The sequence below is a fragment of the Triticum aestivum genome, chromosome 7A (genome assembly GCF_018294505.1).
Source record: "Triticum aestivum cultivar Chinese Spring chromosome 7A, IWGSC CS RefSeq v2.1, whole genome shotgun sequence".
NCBI lineage: Eukaryota > Viridiplantae > Streptophyta > Magnoliopsida > Poales > Poaceae > Triticum > Triticum aestivum.
In genome coordinates this window covers 642,115,187-642,138,497 of record NC_057812.1, presented here as the reverse complement: position 1 = coordinate 642,138,497, position 23,311 = coordinate 642,115,187, and the positions used below count along the sequence as shown (strand labels likewise).

Sequence of the window (23,311 nt, the reverse complement as noted above, 5' to 3'; positions counted from 1 at the left end):
CCTTGAACTTGTGGAAGTTCTTCTGCACCACATTGGCGCTAGAAGAACCCTCTGCCCCTTTCACGTGCGAGTCCTTTGCTCTCGAGTTCTTCTCAACACTGAGATGACCAATGACATCCTCAACGGAGAATTCACGTCTCAAGTGCTTGAGAGAAGTAGCAAAGTTCCTCCAACTAGGAGGGAGTTTTGCAATAATGCAACCCGCGACAAACTTGTCCGGTAACTCACACTTTAGGAGCTCCAGCTCCTTAGCAATGCACTGTATCTCATGAGCCTGGTCCAGTACAGAACAGTTATTAACCATCCTGTAATCATGGAACTGCTCCATGGCATACAACTCACTGCCAACATCAGTTGCGCCGAATTTGACTTCGAGCGCATCCCACAAGTTTTTGGCAACGCCCATATGAATATAGGCGTCAACCAACTTGTCTCCAATCACACTCAGAACTGCTTCCAGAAGGAATTTGGTTGCCTCCCTAAATGCATTCTCCTGTTCAGGAGCAATCGTTTCTGTGAGGGACACGCCACCAACCCAGAACACGTTCATCGCTGTGAGCCACAAGGTAGTCCTAGTCTGCCAACGCTTAAAATGCGTCCCGGTAAACTTTTCCGGTTTCAGAGTAGCAGCAAAGCCTTGAATCGAAAAGTGCCTAAAATAAGGTTTTTGGATTGTTGGAAATATTAGCACTTTTCCGATTAGACTTATCCACGAGTAAACAGTAAGCATGGCATAAAAGGTATGCATCTCATAGCGATACCTAAGCATACTAGCACGTACAGAACATAAAACTGAACCATCTATGAGCAGCACATATACGGCTAGCATAAGTACAAGTAAACGAGGGATGAACAGATCATACCCTCCGGTTGGCCAGGCCAACGCGGCGGCGGCAGCAGCAGCCTCGACGTCATCCGTGGCCTTCTTCTTGGAGGCGGCGGCGTCGGCCATGGTGTCGATGCAGGGGAAGTAGTGGAAGCAGAGGCGGACGAAGTTGGGGACGGATCGGGAGCAGTCGCGTCGAGACGCTCCCCAAAATCGCCGGAAGCAGCACAGAGAGAGGACGGCTAGGGTTGTACGAGAGGGAGTGAGTGAGCTGAACTAGGGTTCACTCCACCAGTGCCTTCTTATATAGGCCGTCAGATAGATGGGCCTGAGCCAGGCCCACGACCGAGTCCGCGAACAGCCCACGGTCCGACTCGTTAATTAATTAACAAAATAAACTTCGGCTCGGCTCATTCCCGCAACCCGCGGCGCGCGCGTCGTGGCGAGGCGAGCAGCGGAGGAGGAGGAGCGCGCGTGTATCACTCCTCTTCCCAAGCTCCCAATGGCAAGTGGTAGAGCAGCCCTTATAAAGGGGTCTCAACACTCCTCAACTAGCAAGGTGGGACTAAACTTCCCACCACCTGCCATCTCATACATGGGCCTCAAGATTAACCAGGGATTAGTGTCGTATATGGGCCTAAGCCCATCCATAATCCAACAACGGATATTCAAGCCCTTTTTCCCGCAATAAAATGATAATATTCGAGCCCAGTATACGAAAATAAAAAGTAGAAAATAATAGGAAGAGAATGAACTAAATTACAGCCATTCTGCTAAAGTCTTTATTGGAAAAAAATACCCATGGAAATACTACTCCGTCTTAAAATATAAGACGATTTTGTAGGGTAGTTAAAATAAATTGATGCCAAGTATTCCCTGCTGGTTTTGATGTTTATACAAATTTACCAACATTTTACAAAATAGTTTTTGAAAAATAGGTTAACATAAAAATAATTTTTAGAAGGTGAGATTGCATTTATATATGTATGTGGTTCCGTAAACCTTCCCAGACTCTAAAGGATAATTTGTACAAAATCAGCCCAAGATGGTGCAAGAATTTGCAGCAGGTGGCATCGTTCCACTCAGACAAGAAATCAAGGTATCCCCCTCAAAAAAGGAAAAAAATCAAGATATCAATCTATGGAGATACCACCCAAATTTTCTTTTTTTAGGATGAAAAGGGGATTCTCATTACTCATGGAGGCTTTTCAGCCAGAGTCAAGTTTACAATAAAGTCTAACCCCGAATGCAACCAAACAGCGGTGCGAGGGGTGCTCCTGCCATGCTTGGCAAGCTCATGACTAACTTTGTTCTGCGAACAACAACAAAGACTAAAAGAGACCTCCCTCCCCTCCATCGATGCCAGTCTCCTGATTTCCTCAATGACGGTGCGATGAGCCGACCGGTCCAGCTCACAAGTTATGATCATTGTCACCGCCTCCGCACAATCAAGCTCGACTTTAATAGGCGCGTCCGTACGGAAAAGAGCTAGTTCCAGGCCCTCCCGACAGAAGAATCCTAGAATGCGACTTTCTTCTTCCGAGCAGCAGCCTTCTGCTGAGCTTCAACTTCAAGCTGACTAAGAGCATGTCTAGTAGAACCCTCAAACCCCTTAAATCTAAAACTAGTTTTAAGGGTTGACAATTGGCCATTTTTAACATTTTTAAGGGTTGAAAAATAAGGACAAAGATTCCGTTATAAGGATTGGGTTTGAGGGTAAGTCAACTTGATCAAGTCAACTTGGTCAGAGATGTGCCCTGAGCTGCAGGCCACCTGCCCTTCTCCTAATGGCAAGGCCAAATTCCCATGGCCTTGGTGGCTAACCTCTGGTCTGGCTGAACGCTCATATGCGACGCCAGAGCGATTTAACTAAGGCGTGACAGTGACCGGGTGATAATGATCATTCCCGAAGCAGCACCCATCAGAATCAGATGCGTTGGATCCCACTGCGTGTGCGTGATACCGTGCTATGGATATTCAAGCCCTTTTTCCCGCAATAAAATGATAATATTCGAGCCCAGTATATGAAAATAAAAACTAGAAAAAATAATAGGGAGAGAACGAACTGAATTACAGCCATTCTGCTAAAGTCTTTATTGGAAAAAAATTACCCATGGAAATACTGCCTCCGTCTCAAAATATGAGACCCTTCGGTGGAATAGTTAAAATAAATTGATTCCGAATATTCCCTGCTGTTTTTTATGTTTATACAAATTTACTAACATTTTATAAAATAGTTTTTAAAACATAGGTTAACATAAAAATAAATTTTAGAAGGTAAGATAAAATTGCATTTTATTTATGTATGTGGTTCCATAAACCTTCCCAGACTCTAAAGGATAGTATGTACAAAATCAGCCGAAGATGGTTGTTTGACATAAGAAAAATATCTAGAACTCCCGGGTGAAGGGAAGAGGGAGTGTATTTCTCTCATGCGTCGGGGAAAGAAAAAAAAGTATGCAGGCGTAACAGTGTATGAAAATACACAAAGAAAAAAGGTACGGAAACAGGTATTTCATTAATCTCATTGGAGAAATAAAATTACAAGATCTCATTAAAAAAAGGCGCTCTGTGGCCTACTAGCCCAGCCAGGCTGACTGTGCCTCGAAAGGCTCACGATTAATGACCCGTGGGTTGCTCCGCAGGATACCTCTGATTGAGTTGTGTGGTCGTCTTTGTCGTCTTTGTTTCGCATTCTCCATGCATGATGATGGTGGTAGTGGTGGTGGTGGTGGTGGTGTGTGTGTGTGTGGACGGCGGCAGCGCGTGTCCTTATCGTTACACGCGCCGCAAGTAGCATGGCCTTTGCGGCGGCCATGCCTGCCCTCGCCGTCGTGCCTCGTCGATCTTGGCGGCGTTGGAGTATTCGTTGTTGAGGTAGCATAGTTCATGCTCGGCTCGTCGGTCCTGCCCTCGCCGTCGTGCCAACATTTTTTTTTGTCAAAAAGAAAAACTGTCAATATTTATTTCTACTCCGCTGCAAATGGGCCCCATGTCACGTGCCACGTCAGCGCTGTTAACTCTATCAAGGCACTGTATGGTATGCGAAAGCCAAGTTCTTTTTTGGAAACAAATGAAAGCCAAGTTTTGAAACCAGTTCTCTGTATTTTACACAGCACCAAACTGAACATGCGTGCAAGTACGAGCACTATGTATTTACTCCCTCCGTAAACTAATATAAGAGCGTTTAGATCACTAAAGTAGTGATCTAAACGCTCTTATATTAGTTTACGGAGGGAGTACCTCCTAAAAGAGGCAGGGCATTGGGGGTGCCACTCGCACGCTTCGCAGAGAACCAGACTCCTAAAAGAGGCAGGGCATTGGGGGTGCCACTCGCACGCTTCGCAGAGAACCAGAAGATACGAACCACATCTTCTTATTCAGAAGGGCACAATAAAGTTAAGAGGAATTTTGCATGATGTAAATTACAGTACATGGTACAGCCTCGCAACAACAATGGGAACAATGATATCTGAGACCAAGCTCTTCCAAAGCTTAGGATGAACATAAGTGCAATGATGTTAAGAGCGCAAGTCCATTCTGGAGGAATTACAATGCCAAGTGCTACTATTACATTGATGTTCGCAGAGATATCAAGGTACGAGTGATCCGTAATGTTCGGTACGAGTGATCTACAATGCATGAACATAAGTACCGACGCATACTTGAGCATGAATGTGCTATAACCTTAGTGCACTGTCAACTTGGCAATATGCAAACAATTTTCAGCCCAACTTTTTGAAGATCAAAGATCAAAATTTGCATGATGTAATACATGGTACAAACCTTACAATAACAACCGGGACCAACTTCCAAGTTCTAGGATGCTCATAGCCTTGTACAATCAAAATAATCTGCTTGACTGCAAGCAGATGAATGCGAAGGCCCATGAACCCAGGTTCTCAAAGCAAATCGAATGTGATTGCTCATGTAAACAGGAGAAGATAAAATGTTAAGTCCACAGACCTAGCTGCTGCAAGAAAATCAAAAGGAGAACTTGAATCCTCCAGTGTTAGCGTCAACAGCAGAATCCCAGAATGCGACTTTCTTCTTCCGAGCAGCAGCCTTCTGCTGAGCTTCAACTTCAAGCTGACTAATCGTCCCAGGGTAAGCTGTGTCAATGGCCTTCCGGAACTTGTCGTGCAGGTTCACCCTGTCCTTGGTCCCTGACACAAGCTCGCTTGCATTGGGCCTCTTGAGAAAGTCAATAACATTCAACAGGTTCCTCCTGGATATTTCATAAGGAAGGAAAGAGAAACCGTTTTATTAAGATATATATTTTTCATGAAAATAGCATGTTCACTCATAAAAAAAGTTACACTATGCTAAAATCATCCAGTTAAAGAATTTTGCATATCTATTCAACCATGTAACTGCCCCAGAAACAGAGATATGGAGCTAAAGCCAGGATTCATCTTAATCTTCGTTGATTTAAAGGCTAATATTTTAATCAAAATTATGTGATCATGAAGAAGGTGTCATGTACTCCCTCCGTTCCGAAGTATAAGATGTTTTAGCTTTCTTCTAAATTGAATGTATCTAGACATTTTTCAGTGTGTAGATTCACTCATTTTAGTCCGTATCTAGTCCATATTGAAATATCCAAAACATCTTATAATTCGAAACAGAGGGAGTATAAACTAGGAAACATGGTTCTTAAACCAAAGATACTCTTTTGGAAGACCAAGTATTTTTTTATACTTGATCATAATTCGTAACTGACACAATGGCAAGACCACCTCTATCTCACAGTGCTGAAGTGATATGCATAGAACTAATTTGAGGAATACTACCCAAATTTCTGTCAACAAAATGTAGTATACATACTTTATTTAAGCAACAAATATAGAGTTAGAAGCTCAGAACCTTGGTTTTGAATTGATTTTTTTATTGGAAATTCTTGCAATTCAGGCTGTGTACGCTTAATTGTTCAAGTGGCATGGAGATAATAGTTTTGGGAATGTGTCCATACAAAAGGTACAAAATAGTACAGTCGTTCGCCCTAGATAAATGATACATATTGTAGAAGCTCCTGTATTTATGCTTCCTGATGGTTGCTTAGTAAGCATAATAGGTACTAACACATATATGAAGTGGAAAAACAGAGAAACTGTATGGAATCTGAAATCTAACCTGCTCACATAGTTCTGAGTGATGGCAATGGACTCCTCAAGATTGATAACCAGGTGCCACCACCCATTAGGCACAAACACAATCTCCCCAGCCCGGCACACACACTCAATCGGCCTCTTCTCCCAGGTCCTACAGGCTCCGTAGAAGTTCATGAACCACTCCATGATAGACACAGGGCTAGTGACCTCTGCCCCATCCGAACTTGGGTGCACCCCTGGTGGCGGCACCTCCGGCGGGAACATCACCCACTTCTTGGCCCCTTTGATCACAGCATTCCACGCCGATGTCGAGTTAGGATCTACATGGAACGATGACCCTGATCCAGCCGGACCGATGATGACCCACCTGTAATCCGGCCTCTCCTCCCCGAGCACCTTGAACAGGTCCTCCTGGAAGTACGCCGGCACCTCATAGTCCCTCCCCATCTCCGGAACCTTGTCGGCGAATTTCGCGTCGAAGAGGTACAATGGCCTCTCCTCCTCCGCATTGTCGGTGTACTGGAAGTACCTGTCCAGTGGCATGCTCACCGGACCGACGGCGAACTCCTTGCCGGCTGAGACTTCCAGCAGATACTCCCTCGTCCATTTCTGCAGCGCCGGCCAGGAATCAAGGCACCCCTCAAGCAGCACCGGCCAGTTCGGCTCCTCGTGCTCTGCGATGAATTTCTCCACCGATAAGCCGCGGCGGCGGTCAATGGTGTCTCGCTCGAGCCACTCGGCCCGCATCTCCATGTTGGCGCACAGCCAGCTCTGGAAGAGGTAGTCCGAGTAGAAGCCGCTGATCTCAAGGGCCCGCGGGGGGCGATGGGGGCGGCCAGACACGGCGGCGATGTAGGTGGCGCGCCAGGAGCCGGCGAAGGCGAAGTCGCCGCCGAGCTCGTCCAGGACGATGGCCCGCCAGAGCGGATCGTGGGAGGAGATGACGTAGAGCGCCTTGGAGGCCGCGGAGAGCGCGGCGAGGTCGCGGGCGGGCAGGAGGCCGAGGACGTCGAGGAGGAGGTCGTCGGGGAGCTGGCGAAGCCCGCCGAGGCTCGCGTCCCGGAGGTTGGTGCGCCCGGCGGCCGCGAGGAGGAGGTTCCCGAGCGGCTGGACGAGGCTGCCTCCTCCGCCGCGCCCAGCCGCGGTGGACGCGGAGGCGGAGCCCTTCAGGTCAAAGGAGGCGTCTTCGCCTCCGGCGGCGGGGCTCGTCGACTCGCCGGTCTTCTTGGGGCGCTTCCCGCCGCGGCGCGTGGATTTGTGCTTGTGCTTCCGCTTGATGAGCGAGGGGCGGAGGGAGTGGAACGCGCTGGGCATGCTCGCTCGTACGGGCGGCGGCGGCGGCGGCGGGAGGGGAGGAAAGGTAGAAGAGTGGTCGGGGGTTAAGGTTTTGGAGTGCCCTTTGCGAAGCAGATGGGCAATCGCACGGCTAGGGTCGCAGCTCGGTCATAAACGGACGCCTGTGATCGAGTTGGTTCGTGAGGGTTGTTCATATGAAAATGCTGGTTTCCGACACCGTGTCGCAATTATGGTCACTGATTAAATACTAAGCATTTATTTTGGAACGAAGAAAGTACTATTAAAGGATTCTTTGATTGAAAGAATTTGCTAAGAAATTTGAAAGGATTTTGATCCTTACGGATTTTTTTTTACATGGGTTGTTTGATTCGTAAGACAACAACCATATGAATTTTTCATTACATTCATTTGCACTAGATTTCATTGGTAGTTTTTCATCCATCCAACCTCTATGAACAACCATGTATTTCTCCAGTGCATTATGCATAGTTAAACATCCTCACGATACAATAAAATGGCATGTGTGGATAGCTGAATACGTCGGGAACGCCTGCTCGTACCCCTACGTTCCTAAGGAGGACACCCGATGGACAAGGTTTCTTGTGCCTCCTGCCAACGCCGCTGCCGCAGATCTACCTCGTCTCACCTTAGGGCCTGGAGATGCGGTGGATCCTGACCCTTGCCGGTGGGAGGGCTTTTTTTAGTTTGTTAGGGTTTGTGTCCTTCCCAAAGAGGTGACGCGACGGCGGCTATCTGACGATAGAATATGGTTCTCTCGGACCAGTCTCTGTCAAGGCGGTGCTTCCAGTGTCATTGGGGACGTGTGAAGATTTGTCTCTGGCGGATCTTGTAGGATTCGGCCGACGTTTTGTTTTCGTGGATCCGATCTTCGTTCATCTGTGTTCGGCTCATCTTCGGCTCGCTCCAGTGCTTGTAGTCGTCGCTAGGTGGTCTACGGATGTCGGGGCTTGGGTGCGACATATGCCAATGGATGTCTTATCATGGTGCGGGTGAGTAGAACGTCGCCGGTGCCCGGAAGCGGGATAAGGCGTAGACACGAACGCCGGCGTACGTTACCCAGGTTCGGGACTCTCCTAGAAGATAACACCCCTAGTCCTGCTCTACGGGGTCTCCGCATGATCACTAAGGCAAAGTGAATACAAGGGCGCTCCTCGAGCTGTATGCCGAAGGTAGGAGAAGGCAGGGCTAGCTCTCTCCTCCTTCTATGATCTGGTCTAGTTCTAATGGGTCGGAACCCTTTGCATGGGTGCCCTCGAGGGTTTATATAGGCCTACCCCAGGGGTATAACGGTAAACTGACTGGGCGCAGAGCCCAGCCGTCAGTCTCTTCGCCTGCCGGCCCTTCCGCCGACTGCTGGGGCCCGCCGACTAGTCTGATACGGAGCTGACAGGCCGTACCCGCCGCTTGCGGGTCTTGCCGGCTGCTGATTACTGTAGCCGTGCTTCTAACGCAGGCTTGGTCATGGGGTAGTGGCTACAGCCCCACCGTCTGGCGGGTGATCACTGTAGCAACTCCCTGTCTCGTCTGGTTAATGGTGCGGGGAACCCGTGGGAGGGGCAGGCCGACTCCCGGTGACCGTCTCCCTACAGGTCCGTCTGGTGGCGCTCTTGCCGTCTTCTGGACTCTCGCTGACCGGTAGGGCCCGTCGTCCATGGACCGTACTGACAGGCCGTTGTGGGCACAGGACTCCACCCACTGTTGCTGATGTCAGGGATGGCATGGCAACAGTGCCGCGCCAGACGGAGATCTCCGTTGGTACAGCGCATTGTGGCCTAGCCATCTCCTGAAAAAGGGGAGGGAGTGGGCTTCACTGTTGCCACTCCCCGTCCCACCCCCCCTGATGAGGGCATGGGCCTTGTTGGTGCCGTGGTCTGACTCCCCGTGGCCGGCTTCTCTGGAAGCCGCCAGGCGGGAGTCGGCCGGTCTTGACCTCGCCTCTAGGACTCGACTGCATGCGGGCAGCCGACTGTTCCTTCAGCCGTCCTCCAGAAGGCGGCTCTTCATCTGGCGTCTCAAGGGGCGTAGTCAGCCCCGATGTTTTGAAAGGTTTTGGGCCTCGGGTTAGCCTACCCGTGGCCCATTACTTCGACAACGGATCTGAATGTAATTTTTATGTATGATGTTCTTTGTATTATCTTAACAGTTGATGAATATATTAGAAGGTTCTCCCATTAAAAGGGAAGAAAATGGCATGCAACTCTAATCTCTACTTCTTTTTTTTTTGGAAAAGGATTACATTCATCCGGCCGATTCTACACTCCATGTCCGCTGCATCAAGAGCCAACCAAGTGTCAGTCTAATCCCACGCACCGTAACTCAAGATTTTGCAACATCATTCATGTTTCCAAAATATAGGGATGTTGCGGTGGCAACTCGACGATGCAGTTTTTCGGAAACATAAGCTCTGTTGCAAAAAAACATCTGCTACATAACTTGTGTTGCAAAATAAAATTTACAACACACCCTTTTTTTTCAAATATTTTCTGCAGTACGACCTTTGTTGCAAAAAAAAAAAACTGCAGCACAATGTATGTTGCAAAAGTGAAGAAAGACTCGGGCACTCGGCGCTAGAGTTGTGTCAAATCAGACGGCTCGCGAGGCGGCGGATCTCCCCTTATATTTTTTCTTCTATCCCTGTGTTTTGAAAATCTTCCGAATCAAAGAGGCCCTAAACTAGAGCATATGCCCTCCTGATGATTTGTATGACTTTTCAACCGTCTGTATATCAATCTTCCAAATCTTAAAGGCGACTCTTCATGTAGGACCTTCATACAGTACTCTTTACTCCAGTCGCTGGCCAGTGGCCACACGCTGCCGCACTGGGCGTTCCTCTTTTTCTTCTTTCCTCGCACGCCGCCGGGGTGCTGCTCACCGCGGCCACGGCCACGGCGGCTGTCGGATCTGGACCAGCCGCCCTCCCTCCCCGCACCTCTTCCGGCGACGACGGCGGCGGCGGTGCGCGGTCGGATCTTCTTCCCTCCCGGCGCGCTAATTTGGGGTCGAAGCAAAGCGAGCACCCACGAGCCGCGCCGTCTCCATGCCTCCCTCTGAAAATAGGCTGAGGGACTGGGCTGGTCTCGGGGACGGGCTGGCGGGGACGATCGCCGACCGCGTCCTCGCCCACGACGTCGCCGACTACCTCCGCTTCCGCGCCGCGTGCGGCCCGTGGCGGCGGTGCTGCGCGGACCCGCGCGCGCACGGCGGCCTCGACCGCCGGTTCCACCCCCGGCGGTGGCTCATGCTCCGGGAACCCCGGGAGCGAATCGACGCCCCCAACCGCCGCCGCTTCCTCAACTCCTCCACCGGCGAGTGCATCCAGGTGCACCTCCCGGAGCTCCACAACCAGGAGGTGCTCGCCCTCACCGCCGAGGGCCTGCTCGTCGTGCTCGACTGGCCGCGGAGCACCAAGGTGCACCTGCTCAACCCGCTGACGCGCCATCTCACCCAGCTCCCGCCGCTCACCGCGCTGGTGTCCCATCAGGGGAACGACGGCCTCCTTTTCACCGCCGCTTTCGACACCCACTTTCCGGCCTGGGGCTCCGGCGTTCTCAGCGATGATTCCACGGTGGTGCTCTCCTTCAACAGGCTCAACATGCTCGGCATGGCAAAGCCCGGCGATGACCACTGGACGGTGTTGAACTTCCACAATCTGCTGCGAACGGCTTCCTCGATGATCGCAGGACGGTTCTACTGTGCCACCATTGACGGCGTCATGGTGCTGGAGGATCAGCCGCCACGCCTGGAGCTGGCTGCCAAGCTGCCTATGCCGGTTTCCCCGATGGCAGACACTCTGCACCTGATGGACAGTGCCGGAGAGCTGACGCTGGTGCACCGTAGGTTCTCGCGACACCATGACAACAATAACGCGGCCAAGAGGAGGTACGACGTGTATCGACTGGATCTGGGCGCCGGGACTTTGTGCCGAGCCAACAGCTTCGGCGGCGGGGGACATGCCTTGTTCATCGGCATGTACTGCTCTCTCTCGGTGCCTATCAAGGCCTTCCCTTCTGGCGCCATTAGAGGCGACACCGTCTACCTGAGCTTCGACATTGCAGAGAGGAACCGAACTGAGGGCTACCGTCTTGCAGACAGAAGCGCCATTAGCAGCGATAGCCTGAGCTCCCACTCGGCGCTGCAGCCGCATAATCTTGTCGACTGTCTCTCCTTGTGCAGCACTGGTCGGATCTGGTGTCACTTCGAAAAACATCTTGTCAGTCATTGTAGACGATAGTGCTCATCTTTTTCATTTGTGGTAGGATGGACACTGGGAAGCAAAATGTATTTGTGGTTAATCAATCAATCCGTGGCTTTGATTAAAAACAAAACCAAGTGATACTCTGTGGCTTCGAACCATGGGAAGGTCATCTTGTAAGTGGTGCTCTGCTTCTACTCGCTCTTTGAACCCTAGAAGTTTAGCATGGTAACGCGAACTGTACAATTGTGCTCTTTGATTTGAATCACATTTTCCATTCATTCCTTTATCTGAGATTGATATGCACAATTGCACTGCCACTGTTTGTCCTCTAAGCTATATACAATCCAGTTAGTTAGGACCCAAATTAGATTTTTAGAGGAAAGGGGAAAAAGGCCGATCCTAACTGATCCGCGTCTTAGAAAAAATATATAGTGCACTACAAGCTGTTCCTTCGTTAATCAACCAAATTATTTCGGCTGTTAACTCTTCAGTTCTCCTAGACTAGGTATTCCAATAGATGCATGCTTACTAATGAATTTAGGGGGAAATATGTGCCTGACCAGCCCTGTCTTCAAATGAAACTCGGCAAAGAAACCATTCCAAACCAAATAACTAGAGTTGTACATAACCTTAGGTAGGAAGGCAAAATTGCTACTCCCTCCGATCAGAAATAAGTGTTGTGGTTTTAGTTCAAAATTTAGATCAGAGCAAGTATTTAAATAAATAAGAGAAAACACAATATAGTTTTGATTACATTTTTGTTAAACATCATTGTATGCCTTGCCACGTTATGTTGTAAACCGTGCCGGCTAGATATGTGGCGTGCGTGTTGTAGTTAGGATAGGTTAGATTGTTGTGATTAGATCTTGGTAGTTAGCTTAGCTTCGAGATCAATCCACACCTAACCTACCCCTAACCTCCTTTGTAATCTTAGCCGCATGTTTGGCCTATATAAACACGCAATGCGCCCCTGCCCCGGCATGCGCTTTCAGCCTCTCGTTTTACATGGTATACAAAGCCTAGTTCTTCCACACATCTAGATCATGTCATCTTCTTCCTCCTCCCACGCCATGGCCATGCCCTCGCTCGCCTCCCTCGGCCACACCATCACGGAGAAACTCACCCGTGACAACTTCCCGGTGTGGAAGGTCCAAGTTCTTCCGCACGTCAGGGCTGCGGCGATGATGGGCTACCTTGACGGCTCGATCAAGGAACCCGTTGCTGTCATCGTCACCGAGAAGGAGACCAATGGGAAGAATAAGATCACCGAGCTGCCCAATCCAGAGCATGCAATCTGGGTTACTCAAGATCAACGGGTCCTAACTTTTTTGCTCGCATCTCTATCCCGTGAAGTTCTGATGCAGGTGTACAATCACACCACGGCCGCGGGCGTCTGGCAAGCCCTGGTCGAGAGCTTCTCCGCGCAGTCCCGAGCACGTCAAATTCAGCTTCGCTCGGCGATCGGCAACGCCCGCAAGGGCGATCTCTCCGCATCTGCTTACTTCACGAAGATGAAGGGGTTAGCAGATGAACTTGCTGCTGCAGGAAAGCCCCTCGAGGAGGATGATATCGTCTCGCATATCCTCGAGGGCCTCATGCACGAGCCCGACTACAACGGGTTCGTCACCTCCATCTCCACGCGCGCTGCCACCGATCGGCCGATCGGTCTCAGCGAGCTCTTCTCGCTGCTGCTCTCTGGGGAGGCCCGGATCACTGCCCAGCACGCCGCCTTCCCCGCTCATCACTCTGCCAACCTCGCTGCGAAGGGTGGTCATGGCGGCTACGGCGGCGGACGCGGTGGTCAGGGTGGTGGACGCGGTGGCTACGGCGGGGGCAACTACTCCGACAACTCAGGCAATGGTGGTGGCGGTGGTGCGTCGCGTCAGCAGAACGGTGACCGCGGTGACCGTGGTGACCGCGAACGCTGTCAAATCGGCAAGGAGGAAGGCCACGGTGCGTGGCGCTGCAAGAAGAGGTTCGATAAAGGCTTCAACAAAAATGTACGTAACCCTGCAGGCAGCGGTGGTGGCGGACGCGGCGGTGGTGGGCGCGGTGGTGGCGGCGGTAGTGGTGGCAACCCACGCTCCGCCAACTCTGCCCACTCCTACGGCATGGATACCAATTGGTATCTCGACACCGGCGCCACAGATCACGTCACCGGCGAGTTGGAGAAGCTAGCCGTCCGTGATCGCTACACTGGCACCGACCAAATTCACACGGCAAGTGGGCAAGGTATGGACATAGCGCATATTGGTCATTCAATATTATCTACTCCCTCTGGTTCCTTACATCTCAACAACATCCTTCATGCCCCTAGTGCCGACCAAAGCCTTCTTTCTGCCTATAATCTTATGCGAGATAATGATGTATTCATTGAGCTTCATCCTGAATTCTTTCTTGTTAAGGATCAGGCTACCCGGAGAACAATTCTGCAAAACAAGAGTAGATGGGGCTTGTTCCCCGTGACTGGACGGCAAAGTGCACCTCCACGCCAAGTTCTTGCTGCCATCAAGACTTCCACCTCTCGGTGGCACAAGCGCCTAGGGCACACTGCCCTTCCGGTCGTTCAAAATATTCTACGTGATTTCCATCTTCCTGTCTCGAATAAACAAGACCACCTTCTGGTGTGTGATGTTGGGTTTCGTAGTAATTTACAAAAAATTTCCTACGCACATGCAAGATCATGGTGATGCATAGCAACGAGAGGGGAGAGTGTGATCTACGTACCCTTGTAGATCGACAACGGAAGCGTTAGCCCAACGTGGTTGATGTAGTCGTACGTCTTCATGGCCCGACCGATCAAGCACCGAAACTACGGCACCTCCGAGTTCTAGCACACGTTCAGCTCGATGACGATCCCCGGACTCCGATCCAGCAAAGTGTCGGGGAAGAGTTCCGTCAGCACGACGGCGTGGTGACGATCTTGATGTACTACCGTTGCAGGGCTTCGCCTAAGCACCGCTGCAATATTATCAAGGACTATGGTGGAAGGGGGCACCGCACACGGCTAAGAATATGATCACGTGGATCAACTTGTGTGTCTAGGGGTGTCCTCTGCCTCCGTATATAAAGGATCAAGGGGGGTGCGGCCAGCCAGGATAGGGCGCGCCAGGAGGAGTCCTACTCCCTCCGGGAGTAGGATTCCCCCCCTTTCCTAGTTGGAATAGGATTCAGGAGGGGGAAAAGAGGAGAGAGAGAAGGAAGGGGGGCGCCGGCCCCCTCTCCTTGTCCTATTCGGACTAGGGGGGAGGGGTGCACGGCCCAGCTCTGGCCACCTCTCCTCTCTTCCACTAAAGCCCACTAAGGCCCATATACCTCCCGGGGGGTTCCGGTAACCTCCCGGTACTCCGGTAAAATCCCGATTTCACCCGGAACACTTCCGATATCCAAATATAGGCTTCCAATATATCAATCTTTATGTCTCGACCATTTCGAGACTCCTTGTCATGTCCGTGATCACATCCTGGACTCCGAACAAACTTCGGTACATCAAAACTCATAAACTCATAATATAACTGTCATCAAAACCTTAAGCGTGCGGACCCTACGGGTTCGAGAACAATGTAGACATGACCGAGACACGTCTCTGGTCAATAACCAATAGCGGAACCTGGATGCTCATATTGGCTCCTACATATTCTATGAAGATCTTTTATCGGTCACACCACATAACAACATACGTTGTTCCCTTTGTCATCAGTATGTTACTTGCCCGAGATTCGATCGTCGGTATCTCAATACCTAGTTCAATCTCGTTACCGGCAAGTCTCTTCACTCGTTCTGTAATACATCATCTCACAACTAACTCATTAGTTGCAATGCTTGCAAGGCTTATGTGATGTGCATTACCGAGAGGGCCCAGAGATACCTCTCCGACAATCGGAGTGACAAATCCTAATCTCGAAATACGCCAACCCAACATGTACCTTTGGAGACACCTGTAGAGCACCTTTATAATAACCCATTTACGTTGTGACGTTTGGTAGCACACAAAGTGTTCCTCTGGCAAACGGGAGTTGCATAATCTCATAGTCATAGGAACATGTATAAGTCATGAAGAAAGCAATAGCAACATACTAAACGATCGGGTGCTAAGCTAATGGAATGGGTCATGTCAATCAGATCATTCACCTAATGATGTGATCCCCTTAATCAAACAACAACTCTTTGTTCATGGTTAGGAAACATAACCATCTTTGATTAACGAGCTAGTCTAGTAGAGGCATACTAGTGACACTCTGATTGTCTATGTATTCACACATGTATTATGTTTCCGGTTAATACAATTCTAGCATGAATAATAAACATTTATCATGATATAAGGAAATAAATAATAACTTTATTATTGCCTCTAGGGCATATTTCCTTCAATCTCCCACTTGCACTAGAGTCAATAATCTAGATTACACAGTAATGATTCTAACACCCATGGAGCCTTGGTGTTGATCATGTTTTGCCCGTGGAAGAGGCTTAGTCAATGGGTCTGCTACATTCAGATCCATATGTATCTTGCTAATCTCTATGTCTCCCACATGGACTAGATCCCGGATGGAATTGAAGCCTCTCTTGATGTGCTTGGTTCTTTTGTGAAATCTGGATTCCTTTGCCAAGGCAATTGCACCAGTATTGTCACAAAAGATTTTCATTGGACCCGATGCACTAGGTATGACACCTAGATCGGATATGAACTCCTTCATCCAGACTCCTTCATTTGCTGCTTCCGAAGCAGCTATGTATTCCGCTTCACACGTAGATCCCGCCACGATGCTTTGTTTAGAACCGCACCAACTGACAGCTCCACCGTTTAATGTACACACGTATCCGGTTTGCGATTTAGAATCGTCCGAATCAGTGTCAAAGCTTGCATCGACGTAACCATTTACGATTAGCTCTTTGTCACCTCCATAAACGAGAAACATATCCTTAGTCCTTTTTAGGTATTTCAGGATGTTCTTGACCGCTGTCCAGTGATCCACTCCTGGATTACTTTGGTACCTCCCTGCTAGACTTATAGCAAGGCACACATCAGGTCTGGTACACAGCATTGCATACATGATAGAGCCTATGGCTGAAGCATAGGGAACATCTTTCATTTTCTCTCTATCTTCTGCAGTGGTCGGGCATTGAGTCTGACTCAACTTCACACCTTGTAACACAGGCAAGAACCCTTTCTTTGCTTGATCCATTTTGAACTTCTTCAAAATTTTGTCAAGGTATGTGCTTTGTGAAAGTCCAATTAAGCATCTTGATCTATCTCTATAGATCTTTATGCCTAATATGTAAGCAGCTTCACCGAGGTCTTTCATTGAAAAACTCTTATTCAAGTATCCCTTTATGCTATCCAGAAATTCTATATCATTTCAAATTAGTAATATGTCATCCACATATAATATCAGAAATGCTACAGAGCTCCCACTCACTTTCTTCTAAATACAGGCTTCTCCAAAAGTCTGTATAAAACCAAATGCCTTGATCACACTATCAAAGCATTTATTCCAACTCCGAGAGGCTTGCACCAGTCCATAAATGGATCGCTGGAGCTTGCACACTTTGTTAGCTCCCTTTGGATCGACAAAACCTTCTGGTTGCATCATATACAACTCTTCTTCCAGAAATCCATTCAGGAATGCAGTTTTGACATCCATCTGCCAAATTTCATAATCATAAAATGCGGCAATTGCTAACATGATTCGGACAGACTTAAGCATCGCTATGGGTGAGAAGGTCTCATCGTAGTCAACCCCTTGAACTTGCCGAAAACCTTTTGCGACAAGTCGAGCTTTGTAGACAGTAATATTACCGTCAGCGTTAGTCTTCTTCTTGAAGATCCATTTATTCTCAATTGCTTGCCTATCATTGGGCAAGTCAACCAAAGTCCATACTTTGTTCTCATACATGGATCCCATCTCAGATTTCATGGTTCAAGCCATTTTGCGGAATCTGGGCTCACCATCACTTCTTCATAGTTCGTAGGTTCATCATGATCTAGTAGCATGACTTCCAGAACAGTATTACCGTACCACTCTGGCGCGGATCTCACTCTGATTGATCTACGAGGTTCAGTAGTATCTTGTTCTGAAGTTTCATGATATTATCATTAGCTTCCTCACTAATTGGTGTAGGTGTCACAGAAACATGTTTCTGTGATGTACTACTTTCCAATAAAGGAGTAGGTACAGTTACCTCGTCAAGTTCTACTTTCCTCCCACTCACTTCTTTCGAGAGAAACTCCTTCTCCAGAAAGTTTCCGAATTTAGCAACAAAAGTCTTGCCTTCGGATCTATGATAGAAGGTGTATCCAATAGTTTCCTTTGGATATCCTATGAAGACACATTTCTCTGATTTGGGTTCGAGCTTATTAGGTTGAAGCTTTTTCACATAAGCATCGCAGCCCCAAACTTTCAGAAACGACAACTTTGGTTTCTTGCCAAACCACAGTTCATAAGGCATCGTCTCAACGGATTTTGATGGTGCCCTATTTAATGTGAATGCAGCTGTCTCTAGAGCGTATCCCCAAAATGATAGCGGTAAATCAGTAAGAGACATCATAGATCATACCATATCTAGTAAAGTACGATTACGACATTCGGACACACTGTTACGCTGTGGTGTTCCAGGTGGAGTGAGTTGTGAAACTATTCCACATTGTTTCAAATGTACACCAAACTCGTAACTCAAATATTCTCCTCCATGATCAGATCGTAGGAATTTTATTTTCTTTTTACGATGATTTTCAACTTCACTCTGAAATTCTTTGAACTTTTCAAATGTTTCAGACTTGTGTTTCATTAAGTAGATATACCCATATCTGCTTAAGTCATCTGTGAAGGTGAGAAAATAACGATATCCGCCACGAGCCTCAACATTCATCGGACCACATACATCTGTATGTATGATTTCTAACAAATCTGTTGCTCTCTCCATAGTACCGGAGAACGGTGTTTTTGTCATCTTACCCATAAGGCACGGTTCGCAAGTACCAAGTGATTCATAATCAAGTGGTTCCAAAAGCCCATCAGTATGGAGTTTCTTCATGCGCTTTATACCGATATGACCTAAACGGCAGTGCCACAAATAAGTTGCACTATCATTATCAACTCTGCATCTTTTGGTTTCAACACTATGAATATGTGTGTCACTACTATCGAGATTTAATAAGAATAGACTACTCTTTAAGGGTGCATGACCATAAAAGATATTACTCATGTAAATAGAACAACCATTATTCTCTGATTTAAATGAATAACCGTCTCGCATCAAACAAGATCCAGATATAATGTTCATGCTTAACGCTGGCACCAAATAACAATTATTTAGGTCTAATATTAATCCCGAAGGTGGATGTAGAGGTAGCGTGCCTACTGCGATCACATCGACTTTGGAACCGTTTCCCACACGCATCGTCACCTCATCCTTAGCCAATCTTCGCTTAATCCATAGTCCCTGTTTCGAGTTGCAAATGTTAGCAACAGAGCCAGTATCAAATACCCAGGTGCTACTGCGAGCATTAGTAAGGTACACATCAATAACATGTATATCACATATACCTTTGTTCACCTTGCCATCCTTCTTATCCGCCAAATACTTGAGGCAGTTCCGCTTCCAGTGACCAGTCTGCTTGCAGTAGAAGCACTCAGTTTCAGGCTTAGGTACATGTTTGGGTTTCTTCTCTTGAGCAGCAACTTACTTACTGTTCTTTTTGAAGTTCCCCTTCTTCTTCCCTTTTGCCCTTTTTCTTGAAACTAGTGGTCTTGTTGACCATCAACACTTGATGCTCCTTCTTGATTTCTACCTCTGCAGCTTTCAGCATTGCGAAGAGCTCGGGAATAGTCTTATTCATCCCTTGCATATTATAGTTCATCACGAAGCTCTTGTAGCTTGGTGGCAGTGATTGGAAAATTCTGTCAATGACGCAATCATCTGGAAGATTAACTCCCAATTGAATCAAGTGATTATTATACCCAGACATTTTGAGTATATGCTCACTGACAGAACTGTTCTCCTCCATCTTGCAGCTATAGAACTTATTGGAGACTTCATATCTCTCAATCCGGGCATTTGCTTGAAATATTAACTTCAACTCCTGGAACATCTCATATGCTCCATGACGTTCAAAACGTCGTTGAAGTCCCGATTCTAAGCCGTAAAGCATGGCACACTGAACTATTGAGTAGTCACCAGCTTTGCTCTGCCAGACGTTCATAACATCTGGTGTTGCTCCAGCAGCAGGCCTGGCACCCAGCGGTGCTTCCAGGACGTAATTCTTCTGTGCAGCAATGAGGATAATCCTCAAGTTACGGACCCAGTCCGTGTAATTGCTACCATCATCTTTCAACTTTGTTTTCTCAAGGAACGCATTAAAATTCAACGGAACAATAGCACGGGCCATCTGTCTACAATCAAACATAAATAACCAAGATACTATCAGGTACTAAGTTCATGATAAATTTAGGTTCAATTAATCATATTACTTAAGAACTCCCACTTGGATAGACATCCCTCTAATCCTCTAAGTGATTACGTGATCCAAATCAACTAAACCATGTCCGATCATCATGTGAGATGGAGTAGTTTCATTGGTGAACATCGCTATGTTGATCATATCTGCTATATGATTCACGCTCGACCTTTCGGTCTCCGTGTTCCGAGGCCATATCTGTATATGCTTGGCTCGTCAAGTATAACTTGAGTATTCCGCGTGTGCAACTGTTTTGCACCCGTTGTATTTGAACGTAGAGCCTATCACACCCGATCATCACGTGGTGTCTCAGCACGAAGAACTTTCGCAACGGTGCATACTCAGGGAGAACACTTCTTGATAATTAGTGAGAGATCATCTTATAATGCTACCGTCAATCAAAGCAAGATAAGATGCATAAAAGATAAACATCACATGCAATCAATATAAGTGATATGATATGGCCATCATCATCTTGTGCTTGTGATCTCCGTCTTTGAAGCACCGTCGTGATCACCATCGTCACCGGCGCGACACCTTGATCTCCATCGTAGCATCGTTGTCGTCTCGCCAATCTTATGCTTCCACGACTATCGCTACCGCTTAGTGATAAAGTAAAGCATTACAGCGCGATTGCATTGCATACAATAAAGCGACAACCATATGGCTCCTGCCAGTTGCCGATAACTCGGTTACAAAACATGATCATCTCATACAATAAAATTTAGCATCATGTCTTGACCATATCACATCACAACATGCCCTGCAAAAACAAGTTAGACGTCCTCTACTTTGTTGTTGCATGTTTTACGTGGCTGCTACGGGCTTAAGCAAGAACCAATCTTACATATGCATCAAAACCACAACGATAGTTTGTCAAGTTGGTGCTGTTTTAACCTTCGCAAGGACCGGGCATAGCCACACTTGGTTCAACTAAAGTTGGAGAAACTGTCACCCGCTAGCCACCTTTGTGCAAAGCACGTCGGGAGAACCGGTCTCGCGTAAGCGTACGCGTAATGTTGGTCCGGGCCGCTTCGTCCAACAATACCGCCGAACCAAAGTATGACATGCTGGTAAGCAGTATGACTTATATCGCCCACAACTCACTTGTGTTCTACTTGTGCATATAACATCAACACATAAAACCTAGGCTCAGATGCCACTGTTGGGTTTCGTAGTAATTTCAAAAAAATTCCTACGCACACGCAAGATCATGGTGATGCATAGCAACGAGAGGGGAGAGTGTGATCTACGTACCCTTGTAGATCGACAACGGAAGCGTTAGCACAACATGGTTGATGTAGTCATACGTCTTCACGGCCCGACCGATCAAGCACCGAAACTACGACACCTCCGAGTTCTAGCACACGTTCAGCTCGATGACGATCCCCGGACTCCGATCCAGCAAAGTGTCGGGGAAGAGTTCCGTCAGCACGACGGCGTGGTGACAATCTTGATGTACTACCGTCACAGGGCTTCGCCTAAGCACCGCTGCAATATTATCAAGGACTATGGTGGAAGGGGGCGCCGCACACGGCTAAGAATATGATCACGTGGATCAACTTGTGTGTCTAGGGGTGTCCTCTGCCTCCGTATATAAAGGATCAAGGGGGGGTGCGGCCGGCCAGGATAGGGCTGTTGGAAATATGCCCTAGAGGCAATAATAAAAGTATTATTATATTTCAATGTTCATGATAAATGTCTTTTATTCATGCTATAACTGTATTATCTGGAAATCGTAATACACGTGTGAATACTTAGACCACAATATGTCCCTGGTGAGCCTCTAGTTGACCAGCTCGTTGTGATCAACAGATAGTCATGGTTTCCTGACTATGGACATTGGATGTCGTTGATAACGGGATCACATCATTAGGAGAATGATGTGATGGACAAGACCCAATCCTAAGCATAGCATAAAAGATCGTGTAGTTCGTTTTGCTAGAGCTTTGCCAATGTCAAGTATCTCTTCCTTAGACCATGAGATCGTGTAACTCCCAGATACCGTAAGAGTGCCTTGGGTGTATCAAACGTCACAACGTAACTGGGTGACTATAAAGGTGCATTACAGGTATCTCCGAAAGTAGCTGTTGGGTTGACACGGATCGAGACTGGGATTTGTCACTCCGTATGACGGAGAGGTATCTCTGGGCCCACTCGATAATGCATCATCATTATGAGCTCAATGTGACCAAGGTGTTGGACACGGGATCATGCATTACGGTACGAGTAAAGTGACTTGCCGGTAACGAGACTGAACAAGGTATTGGGATACCGACGATCGAGTCTCGGGCAAGTAATGTACCGATTGACAAAGGGAATTGCATACAGGGTTTGATCGAATCCTCGACATAGTGGTTCATCCGATGACAACATCGAGGAGCATGTGGGAGCCATCATGGGTATCCAGATCCCGCTGTTGGTTATTGACTGAGAGCGTCTCGGTCATGTCTGCATGTCTCCCGAACCCGTAGGGTCTACACACTTAAGGTTCGGTGACGCTAGGGTTATTAGGAAGACTAGTATGTGACTACCGAATGTTGTTCGGAGTCCCGGATGGGATCCTGGACGTCACGAGGAGATCCGGAATGGTCCGGAGGTAAAGATTTATATATGGGAAGTTGTCAAACGGACACCGGGAAGTTTCGGGGTCATACCGGTATTGTACCGGGGCCACCGGAAGGGTTCCGGGGGTCCACCGGGAGGGGCCACCCCTCCCGGGGGGCCACATGGGCTGCGTGGGGCAGGGAGCCAGCCCCTGGTGGGCTGGCCGCACCCCCCTCCCTTGGGCCCATGCGCCTAGGGTTGAGGGGGAACCCTAGAGGGGGCGCCCCCCTTGACTTGGGGGGCAAGCCACCCTCTCCCCTCTCCCCTAGGCCGCCGCACCCCCCCTAGATGGGTTCTAGGGGGCCGGCCCCCTTCTCCCTTCCCCCTATAAATAGAGGGGTGAGGGGAGGGCAGCCGCACCACCCTCCAAGGCGCAGCCCTCCCCTCCCCAACACCTCTCCTCCTCCGTTGTGTGCTTGGCGAAGCCCTGTCGGAGTACTGCCTCTCCACCATCACCACGCCGTCGTGCTGCCGGTGGAGCTGTCTTCCTCAACCTCTCCTTCCCCCTTGCTGGATCAAGAAGGAGGAGACGTCTCCCGTCCCGTACGTGTGTTGAACGCGGAGGTGCTGTCCGTTCAGCACTTGGTCATCGGTGATTCGAATCACGTCGAGTACGACTACATCATCACCTTGCAAGCTTCCGCACGCGATCTACAAGTGGTATGTAGATGCAAACTCTCTCCCTTGACTCGTTGCTTAGATGAACTCATAGATGGATCTTGGTGAAACCGTAGGAAAAATTTTAATTTTCTGCAACGTTCCCCAACAGTGGCATCATGAGCTAGGTCTATGCGTAG

General features: G+C 48.4%; 2 protein-coding genes across 2 annotated transcripts; one reads left to right on the top strand and one right to left on the bottom strand.

The window, feature by feature from the left end:
- Positions 1–4,539: 4,539 nt before the first annotated feature.
- Positions 4,540–7,334, bottom strand: LOC123148885 (F-box protein At5g06550). The gene is made up of 2 exons (XM_044568403.1): positions 5,960–7,334; positions 4,540–5,054 (listed from the first exon to the last, which is right to left on the bottom strand). The coding sequence occupies exons 1-2, from the start codon at positions 7,249–7,251 to the stop codon at positions 4,811–4,813; spliced, it is 1,536 nt and encodes a 511-aa protein (XP_044424338.1). The 5' UTR covers positions 7,252–7,334; the 3' UTR covers positions 4,540–4,810.
- A 2,649-nt stretch (positions 7,335–9,983) lies between these two features.
- LOC123154134 (uncharacterized) lies at positions 9,984–11,727 on the top strand. The gene has a single exon (XM_044572930.1). The coding sequence runs from the start codon at positions 10,292–10,294 to the stop codon at positions 11,483–11,485; it is 1,194 nt and encodes a 397-aa protein (XP_044428865.1). The 5' UTR covers positions 9,984–10,291; the 3' UTR covers positions 11,486–11,727.
- The last annotated feature ends 11,584 nt before the right edge of the window (positions 11,728–23,311 follow it).